This window comes from Alosa pseudoharengus, unplaced genomic scaffold (genome assembly GCF_046254945.1).
Source record: "Alosa pseudoharengus isolate Yale_2024_CS ecotype anadromous, Long Island Sound unplaced genomic scaffold, YU_APseudo_1.1 YU_APseudo_1.1_scf_4, whole genome shotgun sequence".
NCBI classification, from domain to species: Eukaryota; Metazoa; Chordata; class Actinopteri; order Clupeiformes; family Clupeidae; genus Alosa; species Alosa pseudoharengus.
The window spans coordinates 27,846,352-27,863,806 of record NW_027468774.1 but is presented as its reverse complement, the minus strand read 5'-3'; the positions used below and the strand labels follow the sequence as shown (position 1 = coordinate 27,863,806).

Genomic DNA, 17,455 nt, shown 5'->3' with positions numbered 1-17,455 from the left:
TGATAATGTATCTTGCCATAGAGCAAAGAATGTTAAAACCTTTCTTCAGGAAAGATATGTCAATGACAAGGCAGCAAACAGTCTGGATCTCAATCCCATTAAAAATGTATGGTGCATGCAAATTGAAGAAAAGACACCATCCTGTAAAGCTGATCTGTTAAGTTACAGTTAACAATAATATGTCAATTGATGAAGAATACTTTTCTACATGAAGTCTATGCCTCAGAGAATTCAAGCGGTAAGAAAAGCCAGAGCAACAAAGTACTGATTATGATGTTTTAGGTTTGTGATAATTTATATATTACTCATATTTTTTATATATATCATATTTTTCCCCTCAGGTGGAGTGAATTCCTCAGGATTTTTTTCCTCAGGATTAAGTCATTTGAGTTTTCTTGGAGCTATGTTTAACAAAGCCAGAATGTTCATCTGTTACAGAAAAATATTTTTGAGGCACATCTGTGATTTGTCTTTTTTCCCCTAAAAAAATAAAACAGCTGAATGAACATCCTCCAAGAGTGGTGATTCCATATTTTTTGCAAGGGGTTGTATATATTTTAGATTTTCTCTAGCCGGCCTATATAACTTGTGTAACTGGAGGCTAAAAATCAAAATGTTCCCTTTCTCAACCACTATTAAAAAAAAACTATTTGGTCTTAAGTCTCATAATTTGTAATATAGCTTAATAACAGTCTAGACTGGCCTAAAAATGGTCTGAACGTTTTAAGTTACAGTTAACAATGATATTTGTCAACTGGATTTGGACCCCGGGAGGCCTCATTGAGAGATTTTGTTTCGAGAAAATGTGTGCTTGTTTTAAGCTCAATTGTAGGCTACCCTTATTATCTTATATACTAATTTTGGTATAAATTGTTTGCTCATTTTGCTAAATTGTGCACTAATTTTAGTAAATTGTGTGCTTGTTTAATAAAATTGAGTAAAACGAGTGCACGATTTAGCAAAACAAGCACACAATTTAGGAAAATGAGCTCACAGTTCAGTACCACAAGTGCACATTCTCTCGACATATAAACATTTTTTGCAGTGACACCTCCTGGGTTCCTGAAGGAAAACATGTTACATGCAACTCCAACAAGACACACACGCACACCTGCCAAAGTATGGCAGGTGTGAGCATTATTTCAACAACGTGTGTGCGAGTGTAAGTGTGTGTAGGTCTGTTGGTCTTGTTGTGAGCAGAGGCAGTGACATTTGAGTGGGGGGCAGCGAAGAAGGTTGTGAGGAGGCTTGAGGGGGTGCTGATGGGGTCAGGATTGAATTTCGACATGACAGCATTCCCACAGGGACTGTGTGAGCATGAGAGCGAGAGAGAGGAGAGACTGAAGACAGTGACCCGCAAACAAGTTTAACTATCCTAACTGGACCGCCCCAGGCTGTAAGATCAACACACCCCTGAATCCCCATGGAGGAGTAGGAGAGGCTTAGAAAAAAGCCACAGAGAGATCCTAAAGTGGGGTAGTAGTGAGAAAGAGAGGCAGAGAGTGAAAAAAGATTGGAGAGAGACAGAGAGAGAGGTGCAGGAGGAGCAGAAGGCCCCCCCATGGACAGTAAGGGGAAGACAGAGACAGTGACACACACAGAGTGACAGACTGACTGACTCAAACCCAGACTGTGTAAGGTGGGTGCAGATGCCACATGGTGTTGTGCAGGGAGTCAAGGCGTAGCAACTGTCCCGGCTGTGATTAGTCTGAATCTGGCAAGGGTGAGTTAGACAAAATAAACTGACACACACACGCGCACACACACACACACACACACACACACATAAAGAGACATGCACGCACACATGCACACCCAGCCAGCCAGACATTCTCTCTCTCACATAGACACACAAACATAAGCACACAAGAACGCACACACGCAGGCATACACACACACACACACACAAACACACACACACACATACACACACACACACACACACACACACACACACACATGCACTTGTCTACTTACAACCCTTACTCTCCTGTGCTGGTGTAAGCTTGCTCTACTACTAATATTAATAACTTGTTTGATTAGTTTAACTTGGCATGATGGATTGTGAGTGAGATTGATACTTTAAATATTGTTTATTGTGATGATGAGGTACTGAATATAAATAAGTTAAATATTTTAAACTTCTAATTTGTAACCACTGTGATATGGAGTCAGCAGTTTTGAGTTATAGCCTGTACTTGGTTCTAATAGCGGGAAAGGGTGCTGACTGACATTCATTTTGGAATGTCAAATCTTTTTAAGAATTAAGACTACATTAATGTTAACATTAAAAACAATTACATTTTACATTTACAATTACATTACATTTTAAAATGGGCTGCTATGTAAATTTTAGATTGAGATATTATGTAACAATATGGTTCAAATTCAGTTGTGCTCATTTTTATAAGTTTTTCTGATTACTAATATATTTTGTTTATGACCAGAGACTTGAATAATATTGTAACTGTATTGCATTTGACCTTGACCTTGATAATTATACATCCACTAATATATTGTGTTTTGTACATTGAAATAACTTTTCTTTGACAGGACAGTATAGTCAATCTCTACTTAATTTTTTTTCTTGTTTTTTTTTTATACACCTTTTGCACTTCTGCACTTATTTGTTGGTAATTTATTTAGTATTTTTCAGTCAACTCCTCTGTTTCAAACTCTTTCAGACTGAGACCAGCATAGCGAGTCACTACTTGGACAATGGACAATCACAACCAAGACGGCGATGAAGGGGGGACAGGAGAGGACGGCAAGAAGCTCTTCATCAGCATGGACGAGAGTGATAAGAAAAGCAAGGAGCAGCGCAACAAGGCCGAGAAGGGCGAGAAGGAAGAGCAGCTGAGCCTGTCCGAGAAAGAGAAGGAGGGCAAACGCGAGAGCCGGCGCTCAGGCTCGCTGTGGCGCGGAGGCTGGGCGCTGACCGAGCGCCTGGCCATCAACGTGTCGGGCATGCGCTACGAGACGCAGCTGCGCACGCTGGCGCAGTTCCCCGACTCTCTCCTGGGCGACCCGCGCCGACGCCTGCGTTACTTCGACCCGCTGCGGAATGAGCTCTTCCTGGACCGCAGCCGCGTCTGTTTCGACGCCATCCTCTACTTCTACCAGTCAGGCGGCCGCCTCCGTCGGCCTGCCAACGTGCCCCTGGACGTCTTTATGGAGGAGCTGCGCTTCTACGAGCTGGGCGAGGAGATCGTGACGCGCTTCAAGGAGGACGAGGGCTTCCCCAAGGAGGTGCCGCGCCCGCTGCCCGACAACGAGATCCAGCGCAAGCTGTGGATGCTCTTTGAGCACCCAGAGTCGTCGAGCGGTGCTCGTATCATCGCCATCATCAGCGTCATGGTCATCGTGGTGTCCATCCTCATCTTCTGCCTGGAGACACTGCCTGACTTCAGACAGGAGAAGGAACGGAGAGAGGTGAGACGCTGGGGGGTGAGAGTGTGTGTGTGTCTTTGTAGGTGGTGGTGGTGGTGGGGGGGGGGCCTGCGAAGAAGTTCTGCAGAGAAGAGAGGTGAAAGGGTGCATTGTTCATCCAAGAGTAAGACAGCAGCCAAGAGGATATGGGTGAGGAAAGGTAAGATGTCAAGGGGAATCAGACTAGGAGTGAACAATGACGGAGGAACACATGGGACAGGTGCCAAAGGGTGACCAAGAATAAGTTTGATGTGACAGCAGAAGCAATGAAGCACTTAACTGCACATTATCAATAGCTGATGACAGTTGGTGAATGTGAATTACAAGATGTAGCACATTAACACTGAGTGAACAAACAAACACAAGGGCTATAGTGATCACACACACACACACACACACACACACACACAAAGACACACACAGAAAATCTCTCACACACACATACTTCTCCTCCCTAAGTGTGAGCCATAGGGGGCCAATCTTGTCACGTCACATGGTGAGGAGGACAGACAAACATAGAGGTCAGGGGACCAGGCCTGGGTTCAAAGTGCATGTGCTGCTAGGAACCTGAAGAGAGTGAAGGGAAAAAACGACAAGAAAGAGACAGATATGGAAAAGGGTAGAGGGAAAAAGAGAGACAGGTTAATGCTGAGATTATTTTAGCCATGTCGTTAAATCTGATACACATAGATTGAGGGAAGGAATGGCAGGGAAAGGAGAGGAGGGTGAGAAGGTGGATCAGTTGGTGGCCAAGAAAGAAAAACACCGGGGTAAATGGAGTCACGCTGCGGTAAAAAAGGGGGGAAACAGTCGGAAAAGGGAGAGAACAAGATGATGTTGAGAGAAGGCAGGGTGAAGAGTGAGCACGTGGAAGAGAGGCGGGAGAGAGAGGGGGCGCAAGACAGGGAGGTGGGTAGCATTCAGACATGTTAAATTTGTTTCTTAATCTCGGTCCAACTGCACTGGCTTCTGATGATCTCGGCGTCTTGCCAAGGAAGCAGCAGTCGGGACGGTGGGCGATGATACGGGAGTGTGACTCTGTGTGTGTAAGTGAGAGAGGGAGCGAGAGAGAGAGTGAGAGAGAGTGAGAGAGAGAGAGAGGGACAGAGAAAAAGAGTGAAAGAGAGAGGGGGGCAGGCATGAAGTATGGAGCAGGGGCATGATCTTAAGTTACACCTTCGAGATCTAAGGCAGACTATATATAGAGGAAGGACAACCCTAGGAGTACATCAACACATAAACGGCAGCCTGTATTAATAAACACACTGACTCACGGGCTGAAAGAGGCATGGAAAGAGTCTTTGAGACCACCTATTTGATGACTGGCACAAAATGATATTAACCTCTCATGGTGACAAGATGTCTCTGGATTTTTGCGAGTACGCATGCATGACACCATAGAACATACACCACGTTCCAAGGTACAGACTGTAAATATAATCACAGTGCATACACTTTCGTGAATGTGCACACACTAATATACACAAGCTCATATTTACGCACACTAAATACATATATGTATCCTGACATAAATTCACAAACTTGACATATTTTTCAAAAAGACAGAGGTGAGAAATTTTGTGAATTATACAGTATGAGAGGTCAATGTACAAATGCTGACTTAAACATGGTTTGTTATTAGACATAGCCCTCTTTTATGGGGTGATAAAGAGAAAGAAGCTGCAGGTCACAGTTCGTGAACCTCACCAATGTGACAGAACCCCCTGACCTGTAAGTGGGTGAGGAAATTCCTCTCAAAATTGCTTCTGCCAGTTATTGCTTCTCAAAGCTTTTTAGGCTCTTAGACTCACACAATACCATAATTCACACACACTAATCATTTGTACTATTAGATGTGTTATGTTTCCTTATCCTTAATATAGTATATAAATGCACCCACATATCATAGGCACATAGATATTCTCAAAGAGCGGAACAATTTCTCAGTCATCATATCTTTTAATGGAACACGCCATTAAGGACTTATGTGTAGTCTCTGGCAAGAAATAGAAGGGAGGGATGTCCTCCATCTCATGTATAAAAAGCATGAGGGGCACGCACACTAGTCAGAGGGCAGTTAAGGGTAGAAGGGCTTTCCCATGCCCCCCTCAGACAACCTTCACATACTGCCACACTTATCATAACATTTATAACTAATAATCTGAGGTGTATGATATTCAGGCAGAGGTGCAGAGCATATATGTTGTGTACCATACATTAAACAAATACATAAATATTCCACATGCGTCATCGCAGTGCACCTTTACCCACCATTACCCAATAGGCTGTTTTGACAACCGATTGACTTCAAATCATCCCTTGCTGCTTTAGAGGGGTGCCTAACACTGCCTTACGGTATAAATGAAGTGTTAAATTCCAGCAGCTCGAAGGCGTGTGCTGTTCCACAAACTTACGCCAAGCTTGTGGTGTTTTTCTTCCAAGAGTGTAAAAATAGACTAACACATTGATTTCAAAATACAGTGAAGAGATAAGTTAGTGAGTAGTCAGACAGACAGATAAATGGATAGAGAGAGAGAGAGAGAGAGAGGAGAGGGAGGGTAAAACAGAGCAGGAGAGAGATATGATAGTATAGGATACATGTTGTGAAAGTTGCAGCCGCCCAGTAGTGAGTGATGTGTTCATGACACATGCTCAGTGCTGGAGAAGACACACAGTCTTGCACTTTTTTTACCCACTCCATTCTTTTATTTTCACTTTTCCTTTTGATTTGTCTGGTGCCATTCGGCACTCTTAAACTTTCTCTGTCTTGTTTCTGCCCCTGCATGTAATTACACCCATTTCTTTAATTGTGAACTTATCGTGGAGTCAAATCACTCTCTCACTAACTCTGTTAGAAAGGCTGTTAGTCTAGATGAATTGTCTTACAAGACTAAATGTTATGACTTTAAAAGCAAACAGAAGTGCTGTGTGCTCATGACTCCCTGTCGTCACACAGTATTCCCCTATTGTGTTTCTTCTCTTCTTTACCTAGCAACACAGAACGATACCCCACCCTCACATCCCCAACACCACAATCACGGTGCCTTCAGACAGCACGCCCTTCGACGACCCTTTCTTCGTGGTGGAGACACTATGTATCTGCTGGTTCTCCTTTGAGCTCATCATGCGCTTTATCTGTTCGCCCAGCAAGACGAGCTTCTTCAAGGACGTGATGAACGTCATCGACTTCTTCGCCATCATTCCCTACTTTGTGACGCTGGGCACTGAGCTGGTGAGCACCAAGGGCCAGCCTCCCACCATGTCCCTGGCCATCATCCGTGTCATCCGTCTGGTGAGGGTCTTCCGAATCTTCAAGCTCTCGCGCCACTCTAAGGGCCTGCAGATCCTGGGCCAGACGCTGAAGGCCAGCCTGCGCGAGCTGGCGTTGCTCATCTTCTTCCTCTTCATCGGCGTCATCCTCTTCTCCAGCGCCGTCTACTTCGCCGAGGTGGACAGCCCGGACACCTCCTTCACCAGCATCCCCGAGGCCTTCTGGTGGGCCGTGGTCTCCATGACGACGGTGGGCTACGGTGACATGTACCCGATTACGGTCGGCGGCAAGCTGGTGGGCTCCATGTGTGCCATCGCCGGTGTGCTCACCATCTCGCTGCCCGTGCCCGTCATCGTTTCCAACTTCAGCTACTTCTACCACCGCGAGATGGAGTGCGAGGACACCAACGAGTACACGCACGTCAGCACCTCCCTCTGGGAGGACGAGGAGCACGACCAGGAGGAGGAGTACATGGACAGGGAGGGCATGGAGGGGGAGAGTGACTACGCACCCCTGGAGGGGGGCGGTGGCACGGGGAACAGGGGCATCTGCGGGCCTCTTAACGGAACACTGCTGGCGGGACTGTGCGCCGGGCAGCGCGAAGACTTCCTGGGAGGCAACGTGTACCTTCGTGAGCCACTGGTAACACAGGTGTGAGGAGGGACGACAAAGTAGGAGAGGTGAAAAGAGATAGAAATGAAAAGGTGGTAACTTTGGGGCGAACACAGACTTGTATACTCTATCTCAGACATGACAGAAGAAAGTAGAAGAGAGGCAAAGAATGGACTTTGTCACTTATACTACTTACACAATGACTGATTTAGAAATACCATTTTACGCACATCAAATAGGGGTGTGTATAGAATAATGTTTTATATTACTGAAAACATTTAACAGGCTCCACAGATCAACATCATCACACATTAAAAGTCATATACAACAGTTAAAGCATAGAATATTTATATATTGTCTACTATTTGTACTTTAAATGTTGAATATGAATTTGAGGAAAAGTTAGAGAAATTAAATAAAATTGCGGATGAATTGCAATTCTGTTCAAATTGAGAAGTTTGAGTGTTATAACAGGATAAGCTAACACTAATATCACCGCTGCAGTGTAATAACAAATAAATATAAAAATAAACATGTAAATAAAATATTTATCTTGAAATACATACTGTCTGAAGCGTGAGGGAACAGCTTCCCCCATGGTGTTAACTGACTTTTTATAGCTGTCTCACTGGCATGCCACAGAGGTCAATGTTGCACATGTATATGATCCGTATCTGTAGACACTTGTTTGTTGTCAAAACAACCATCATCATAAGGGGGGCAGTGGTAACCAACTAACCAATAAGTCTTAAGTGCGTAAGTCCCCACTGGTGAATGATTCTTACAGAGATATTACATTATGTGTTCTACTGCCAGCCAATGACAATTTTAATGTACTGTTTTAAATTAGTGTATTTAGTGTGATTCTGTAAATGTACTAGAATGAGAACAATTGCATAGACTAAATATTTGTATTGAATGGCTCAGTGAGCTTGGGTGAATCAAATGTGTGTTTGTGTGTGTGTGTGTGTGTGTGTGTGTGTGTGTGTGTGTGCAGTATGATGTGTGGACTGTCAATGAGCAGACAGTTGTGTGGACACTATGTTCTATATTATGTAAATGTATTTAATAAAGATTACCTTTATCATCTTCACCAATGTATGGGCTACATGATTTCTTCAACAGACCTCCAAACCTGCTACAAAAAAAAAAAACATTAGGTTTATTGTTCATCAAACATTAAGTGAAGTGTTCAATGTTTCAGAAAGGCATTTGCTCAATACCCACTCATATTACGCAACCGTCCGTGTGTGTAAAAAAAACATTATTAGGCTACTTAAAGCTAGGGTTACAATGGAATGTCTATGTGACATTTGTTAACCCTTATAATAAAATATTGCTGGCAGCTAGACTTAGCTGTCCTATGCTGGGTAAACCTATTCTGCTTCTAATTTAAATTGGCAAAGCAAGCTTTTGCTAAGACAATTTCAACAAGAACATAGGCTACTTCTATATGCATTTTATAACTTGCATGCATTTTCAAGGGACTATATGTAGTTTGTTTGTTTGTGTGTTTGTTTGTTTTAAAACATTCAAACATGACCTAGAAATAGGAATATACTGTAAGGTGAAGAAACCTTTTTACATAATGTCAAGGACACCTATGCTATGTGTTGCACCTCTTGCCCAGGTACCCACAAGACAGCATTACCCCTCACTCAGTTTTGATCCCAACATTAAATCCCTCACTAAGAGTGTATTCTTCCACCTTCAGAACATTGCCTGCCTTCACCCCTTTCTTTCTACCGATGTACCAACCCTGGTCCACTCCTTCATTATGTCTTTATATAGAAATACTGTCGTCAATGAGCTCCGCCATCTTGGATTATTTTTCAGAGTTAAGTTTCAAGTTAAGTTTCACGTGCCCTTCACTTGGATTGGCAGGTGCCATGCCACATCACTCAGCATTTGCATAAAATACAGACTTCTCATCCGTTTTGGCCCCGCCTAGCTGGCAGCATAATAGGGGGGTTTACATGGACACTTCCAATGTGATTAGAATTGGAATAATGCCTAAATTATAATCGGAATGATATGGGTGGTGTATTCCGTTCTTATTTCGATTGAACAGCCATGTATACGGTCCATCGGGTTGCCTGCTGTAGCTCCTCAAGTAAAAGAAAAGCAGCAACTTTTATTCTGATCAAAGATTCTAGAGCCCTTGTGAATCCCTGACACAAAGTTTCAATCAGAACAGTTTAATCAGAATGACAAAAATGTAAACAGGACAGTTCTGTTTTTGCTAAAATGTGTGCTCCTTTTAGTAAATTGTACCCTCACTTTAATAGATTGTGTGCTCATCATAGCAAATCACGTGTACTAATTAACATGCTTTTTTTTTTGCTAAATTATGGATTTCCATCTGGAGAGGCTGCCAGACGAAGAAATAAAAAGAGAAAAGGTGGTGAGACAAAGAGAGAGGAAGACCGACTGAAAGAGTTATTTGCAGGGATTGAATGGGAGAAAGAAAGACTAACAGAGGAGGAGATGAGGAGAAAAATGGTGGAGATGGAGAAAAAGAAAGAAGAGGATCGACTAACAGAGTTAGTAGAAATGAAGAGAGAGAAGGCATTAAGTGAGAAAGGGAGAGAAGAAGGTCTGCACAGAGAGTTAGCCATGAGAAAGAGAAAAACAGACTGAAGGAAGAAGAACTGACAACAAAAAACCTTCAGGCTGAGAGAGAGGGACAGGAAGCTCATTTAAAAGAGCTAGCCAAAGCTATTGAGAGAGAAAAAGAGAAAAAAGTGTTGGGAGAGACAAAGAGAGATGAGGAATGACTGAAAGAGTTGCTCACAGCCATTGAAAGGGAGAAAGGAAGACTAACAGAGGAAGAGATGAGGAGAAAAATGGTGGAGATGAAGAGAAAGAAAGAAGAGGATCGACTAACAGAGTTGATCATGGCTATTGAGCGAGAGAAAATGAGATTGACAGAAGAAGAAATAAAGAGAGAAGGCATTAAATATAACCTGGGTCAAAAGTGATGTTGGATGAGTTAAAAAGTTAAAATGAATATCTTTACAATAAATTGATTTCATCATCCAGTACTTCATGAATTCCTCAATTAACTTGTTTTTGACCATCACATATCTCTATTTTAATTTTCATTATCTATTAATTATATATTTCATTATCTTTCATTCTCTATTCTAATTTTAATTTTAATGTTCAACACAACGCAGGTTACACACGGAGGGTATAGGACTGCCACTGAACAGATATCAGTGGGTGTGTTTTTTTCTAGCACTTCCTCTAAGCATTTTTTGAGTTTATATAATATATTATATGAGCTAACATTCCTATCATCAGATCATATGTGAACCAAATTTGACTGAGGATGTGCTTGATAAAGCGTAACATCAAGAAATAATCAGCTGGTTGGAACCTTTAGTGCCACCGAGCTGAAGTGCAGCCACAATGGTTCACTAGCAGTCAGCATGTCTAATGGCAAACTTGTAATAGGCGAATCATTCACCTATAGCATAGCTACAGGTATACAGCATAGACATAGCGAGTCGCTACCGAGAAAACCAGCCATGCAACTTAAAGAACGGCAGCCAGACAAATCTCACGAGAATCATGAAACATTACCATGTCAGTAGATATAGCTCGTTGGAGATATTTTTTTGCCTGTTGTTAATCCCTTACCTCCACAACAAAAGCATTTTCATTGTGTACAGGGGGATAAGTCACGAGAAGTTGGCTATTTAAAACAGCAGAGTAAAATATAAATATATATATCGCGACCCTAGGGAGCTCTACAGTCGCCAAAAATACCTAAACCTGCAAAGTGTACCTTTAAGGGTGTGGAAACATTAAGATACCAAGAAGTCAAATCAGAATGTACTAGCTAGTCAGTTACCTTTCATGAGCTAATCACTAGCTACTTTGCTCTAGATTTTTTTGCAGAAGGGATCCCGCCACCAACATTTGTGGTGATGGAGTGATGAACATTGTCAACTGCATCTTACAAAACTCTATGCCATTTTTATCAAATAAGAAATTAAAAGTGAAAGCATATTCCTTTGAATATCACACAGACAGAGTGCAACGCCAAGATGACTCTACAGTTGTTTGTTGTATGACAAATTGACTGGATAACAGAGAGTCTATTTACAAACTGTTCAAGTCTGCTTTTTCTTTAGTACACCGTGTTTAATAAAGACAGATGAAAAAAGTGCATTTTAATTTATTTTATAATATTTCTCTTTTTTTATCAAACTATCTTCTCAAGAAATGTCTTGTCACTTCTGGACACAGAAGATGGAATAGTCTGAAAAACAAAAGAAAAAGCATTTGAATTTTCATAGGTCAAGCGAATTTTTAAAAGACACTGTAGAAATATAAAAAAAAATGTTTCTCACCTTTACACTCTGGAAAAGGCACATTGTGGTTTTTAATCTGGACCTTCTTGCCATTGTCCTGGCCTGATTGAGTCTTTGCAGCAGGAGTCATCATGCTCTTCTTTGTGGAAGTCCTTTTCTGGACCTTTTTCTGTCCTGCCTCCTCCAACTCCTTTTTCTTATTTTCTTCCTTTCTCTGTATATGTTCTAACATTCTCTGATTTTCCGTCTTTTTCATTCCTACTTGCTTTTCATGCTCATTTTTGCTCTCCATTCCCAACTCTTTTCCCATTTTTATTTGTGTTTGCACCTTCACAGATTCACACTTCTTTTTGTCCATTATCAATGGCTTTTCTTCCTTTTTCTGACCATCTATCACTTTGCTTTTCATTGCTTCTATCAGAGTTTCTTTATCATTCTTCTCAACTTTTCTTTGATCCATCTCTTTTGACCTGACTTCCTCACCATGTATGTATGTCTCATTCTCTCTCTTCAATTCAGCCAGAAAAACTTCTTGTCTTATATCGTCTCTCTCCATCTTTTCTCTCTTTCTTGCTTCCTCCATCAGTCTATCTTTCTCCGTTACTGCGGACAACTGATTTGATTGTTCTTCATCTCCTTTTCCCTGCCTTTCAACCCTTTTTTGTTGCTTTTCCTCTTCCACCATTCTCTCTTTCTGTTTATCCGCTGCCATGGTTATCGTCTTTGCCTGTGTTCTCTCTGTCCCCAGCTGTTCTCTTTTTTTCTCATCTTCCATCAGTTTCTCTTTTTCTTTTTCAGCTGCTTTCATCAGCCCTGCCAGTCTGTCCTGCTCTTTTTCTTTCTTGCTCTGTATCTCTTTCGTCTTCTTTTGCTCTTCAGCAAGTTTCTTTTTCTGATGCTCACATGTTGTGACCAACTCTCTCAGTTTCAATTCACCCCTCTGTCTCTCATGTTGTCTGTCTCTCATTTTCCTCTCTTGCTCCATCAGTCTTTCTTCCTCTTTCTCCATTACTTTGGACAAACTATTTTCCATTATCTTTTTGTCATTCTCCACTTTTTCCTTTTTCTTATTTTCTTCTATCAGTCTCGCTTGCTTTTTCTCATGGTCTTTGACCAACTGTATCAGTCTGTTTTGCTCTCTCTCCATATCTCTTCCCATTTTTTCTCTCCTCTTTCCTTCCTCCATCAGTTTATCCTCCTCTTTCTTTCTCTGAATGTCCACCTCTTGTCTCTTCATTTCTGCTTTTATCAGTCTTTCTTTCTCCCTTTCAATTGCTGTGAGCAACTCTTTCAGTCGTTCCTCATCTTTCTTTGTTTTTCCCAACACCTTTTCTCTTTTTCTCTCTGCATCTGCCAGTCTGGCTGTTGCATTATCAATAGCTTCGGCTAGCTCTCTTAAATTAGCTTCCTGCCTCTGTCTCTCAGCTTGAAGGTTTTTTGTTTTCAGTTCTTCTTCCTTCAGTCTGTTTTTTTCTTTTTCAAAAGATATGACCAAATCTCTGGGACCTTGTTCTCTCCTTTTGTCATTCAACACCTTCTCACTCTTCATTTCTTCTTCTGTCCATCTCATTTTCTCTCGCTCAATAGCCATGATCAACTCTGTTAGTCGATCCTCTTCTTTCTTTCTCTTCATCTCCACCATTTTTCTCCTGATCTCTTCCTCTGTTAGTCTTCCTTTCTCCCTTTCAATGGCTGTGAGCAACTCTTTTAGTCGGTCTTCCTTTCTCTTTGTCTCTCCCACCACCTTTTCTCTTTTTCTTTCTGCATCTGCCAGTCTGGCTGTTGCATTATCAATAGCTTTGGCTAGCTCTCTCAGAGCTTCCTGCCTCTGTCTCTCAGCTTGAAGGTTTTTTGTTTTCAGTTCTTCTTCCTTCAGTCTGTTTTTCTCTTTCTCAGAAGCTATGCCCAACTCTCTGAGCAGACCTTCTTCTCTCATTTTCTCATTTAATGCCTTCTCTCTCTTCATTTCTTCTGTCAATCTTGTTTTCTCTTTCTCAATAGCCATGATCAACTCTGTTAGTCGATCCTCTTCTTGCTTTCTTTCCATCTCCACCATTTTTCTTCTCAGCTCTTCCTCTGTTAGTCTTCCTTTCTCTTTTTCAATCGCTGCAAAGAACTCTTTCAGTCGGTCTTCCTCTCTCTTTGTCTCTCCCACCACCTTTTCTCTTTTTATTTCTTCTTCTGCCAGCATCTCCCTTGATTTCTCAATAACTTTGTCCTTTGTTTGTTGTTGTTGTTGGTGGAGGTATTCAAACACAGATGCAAATAAATTAATAAATAGCTTTTTCCAGTGTATAAATAAGATTAGTATTGATATTGTCATGAAATGTCATTGTCCCCATCAAACATTTAATGTTAAATATGATGACACCCTCAAACCAAGAAGCTGATATTAATATTATGATAGAATGTTAGCCTTTACCTGCAGCATATCAGTCATCCCTTTCCTGAAACATCCATCGGTTTTTGCATGGAGCTCCCTCTCTATGCACAGAAAATGTTTGTCCAGCTGCTGCATGCGGTCAGCGAGGTCCACCTGGGCTCTTTCTAACCTGGAGCCTAGGCCTCTCTCTAAGCTCTCCTGCTCAAATACACTCATCTGTGGAAAGAGTGGGGGATGAATATAGAGGTGATTTCATTCATTCATATTGTTCAAACTCAAATGATAGTCTTAATTAAAGTTATAAGGTCAAGAAACTATATAAATCAGTATCTGCTCAAGAGTGATCTAATCTGAAATTATAAAATAGAAGTAATGAAAGTAAGAGGTTACATTTCAATTTAGTAAACAAGTAAACAAGTTTACAATTAATAAAGATAGCTTACCCTTAGTTTGCATCAGCATGTCTAATGATTGTCTGAGTTACATTAGAATGTTGAGGTTATAAATGGCCACGGTGACATCAGCAGTCTTACTGTGACATTACACCTGGTCATGACATCATAATGCACACTTTTAAAACACAATCAGTCACTAAATATTTATGTTTATGGTAGGCTATTTGACAGACACTTTACAGTTTATAACCACTTCATTATTAGTTGATAAGTTTAAAATGCAAGATGAACAGATGAGTCTTAAAACATTTATTGAAAGTACCTACCAAAACTGTCACAAGAAAGTGGAACATCAGTTACATCAGTGATAAAACAATGTTGAAGTGCAAAGTGCAGTCAGTAGGCCTACATTAAGTCTGACTGTGTATGTCATCAACCTTTTCATCTCAATCAACTCAGTACAAATCCAAATGACAGATCAGTATAATAAGCTAGACCATGAATGAAGAATGCACGATTCATATGAGATAAAGAGAAACTTTGCTGCTGACATTTATCCCTCTCGGTTTGTCTATCATCACTATCCCAACAGAGAATGCACTTTTCGTTTGAGCCACTGTGAGTCACATAGGCCTATATTATGCTGATAGTAGTGTGAGATGACATATCTTGCTCAAGAGTTTTGCGGTGCATCTGTGCAAGATAAACAACTAGGTTAGCCTACTTGCTGCTGAGACAGAAAAAACCCAGAGATAATATAAGGCTTCACCAAATTCAGAGATGTGCTCCTGAAGCTGTTTGTGATCACAAGATATTTTTTTCTGTGATATCTGCCAGTTCAGTTTTATACATTTCAGAGTTGTTTTGTTTGAGTAGAATATAGGCTACAAACAGTTATTTCTTTATTAAAGACCAACGTGCAGGTTGGACACCCCTATAGCATAGTGTATGTTGATGATAAAACAACAAGATTTTCAGAAATGGAGAAATATATAACTATGCCATTAACAATATTTTGAGATAAATTGTAATAAAATAACTTGCGCATCTATAAAGCACTGACCGGAAGTGACGGTGGGCGAGGGAGTCTGGTCAAGTTCAAATTACGATGGATGTGAATGAAGAAACCGAGTTCTCTGATGTCGACGAACATGCCTATGATGGCCCACAGGCCTATAATTATGAGCCTCCCAGGCGAGATAGAGGCCAGGGGGAGATTAGGGAGATCAGGGGGAGGAACAATGGACAGAGGAGAGAAGTAGAGTTGTGGTGTCAAGAAAACCAGTGGCGAATAGGGCAAGTGACTTGGTGAGTTACTGTAGCACCGTGGCTAATGCTGGTTCATCTAGGGCTAGTACCTTGGTATTATGCAATAAATCTGCTTTAGCAAACATACTTTCGACCTTGTTCTCGATTAAACATCCATTTAGATTGTCTTCATTTAAGCCAGCAATGTTTTGTCTTCTCATATTCTACAACCTACTAGTTTAATGCTGAGACAGTGCATACAGTCCAGCATACAGTCCATCCAAGCTGGTTAGCACTAGCTACATTGACCTAACGTTAGCTACATTGACCATGCCATAACAACATAAATAATGTCAATACCTAAGCTACAATAACAACAGTCTAACAATCACATCTGTCTATACAAATCCAGTACTCAGTTTTGCCTGCGAGAGGCATGGGCGGATTATGAACTTTTGGGCCCCTGGGCCCAGATGTATTAAGGGCCCCCCACTTATTTTTTTTTGGATGTGATTTCCTGTATTCTGTTGCATTTTGGGGGTGGCCAATACTACATTCAATCAGATTCATAGCCTACATCCTGATTTGTTGATATTGAGGCAATGATTCCATGCAAAGGCTTGGGCTTCAGGGCCCCCTGACCCCTTGGGCCCCTGGGCCTGGGCCCGGTAGGCCCGTGCAGTAATCCATCCCTGGCGAGAGGGAGGGAGAGAGGGGCAGATTAGGAAGAGAGGCAAGGGTCTCTCTGATGGCTGTTAAACGTTTTGCTGTGCGGCCATTGTGAGGCTATGGCGTCGGCAGTGGACAGCATGTGTTGTCGAGAGGTGGATACCTACTGGGCCCTAGTTGACGGTTTAGTCCCGGCCACGGACATTACCTGCCTGACACTCCATCCCGGCTTTGATGCCTGTTGCCTCAACCTGTTTTCACTGCAGGTAGCATATCTCAACTTCAGGCAGTAGCATCTAGCATTTTCAAACTCAGATGTGCATACATACTTGAGGCTCTACAATTGACTTTACCATTGTGAAATAGAATAACAGAAAATGTTACATCAAATACTTCTATCACTTGATTGTATTGACTATAACAGGATTGTTAATATCATTCTATTTGCCTCGGCCTACGTCATATTAACGCGTTGCTATCCAGATCCTAGCTTAAAATAAGCACATTTTCATCAAAATTTCTATTTTAGGTTTTGTGTTACATAGTAATGTCTACATATGTGTTTTTAAAAGACCTCTTCAGACAAGATTAAGCATTAATTCAGTTATAAATAGTCACACCTGTTAAACTCACCTTAACATGACATTTACTGAGGGTAGACCAAATTAAATCTTATAAACCTTATTTTATAGCCTAAACCAGTGGTGGGCAACTCATTTCCCCAAGGGGCCACATGACAAACTGGGACTGTTGAGGAGGGCCGGACCCAAAATACCGAACTCAAGTCTGAACTTAATTCTGTCCAATTCTATTCTGTTCTTGTATAACATTAAGTAAATCATATGGTTTTGTTTACTACTCGTAAGAACAGATGAAAATGTGAGGGAGACAAAGGAAAAACAGCAATAGGCTATTTAATCTATGTCCATTTAATCCTCATTCTCGAAAATGATTTTTTGACATTGACATTTTTTTTTTCAGTTTTCAAAGTGATATAAAAAAGTATTACAATATATATATAACTAGATGTTAGTTCATAGATTTCACATGTAAAATTAATTTTATACAACCCCACCTCTATCTTGCCTGTTCATAATTCTGAGAAATTCTTGATTGTTTGTGTTAT

At 41.2% G+C, this 17,455-nt stretch overlaps 1 protein-coding gene across 1 annotated transcript; it reads left to right on the top strand.

The window, feature by feature from the left end:
• Positions 1-2,718: 2,718 nt before the first annotated feature.
• Positions 2,719-7,377, top strand: kcna7 (potassium voltage-gated channel, shaker-related subfamily, member 7). Its single transcript, XM_076266929.1, has 2 exons — positions 2,719-3,432; positions 6,422-7,377. The coding sequence occupies exons 1-2, from the start codon at positions 2,719-2,721 to the stop codon at positions 7,355-7,357; spliced, it is 1,650 nt and encodes a 549-aa protein (XP_076123044.1). The 3' UTR covers positions 7,358-7,377.
• The last annotated feature ends 10,078 nt before the right edge of the window (positions 7,378-17,455 follow it).

Bases quoted from the DNA above. Each gene is read 5' to 3' on its own strand.
- kcna7 (XM_076266929.1), top strand. From the start codon at position 2,719: ATGGACAATCACAACCAAGACGGCGATGAAGGGGGGACAGGAGAGGAC. The intron at 3,433-6,421 runs GTGAGACGCTGG...TTCTTTACCTAG, and splicing joins AGGAGAAGGAACGGAGAGAG to CAACACAGAACGATACCCCA.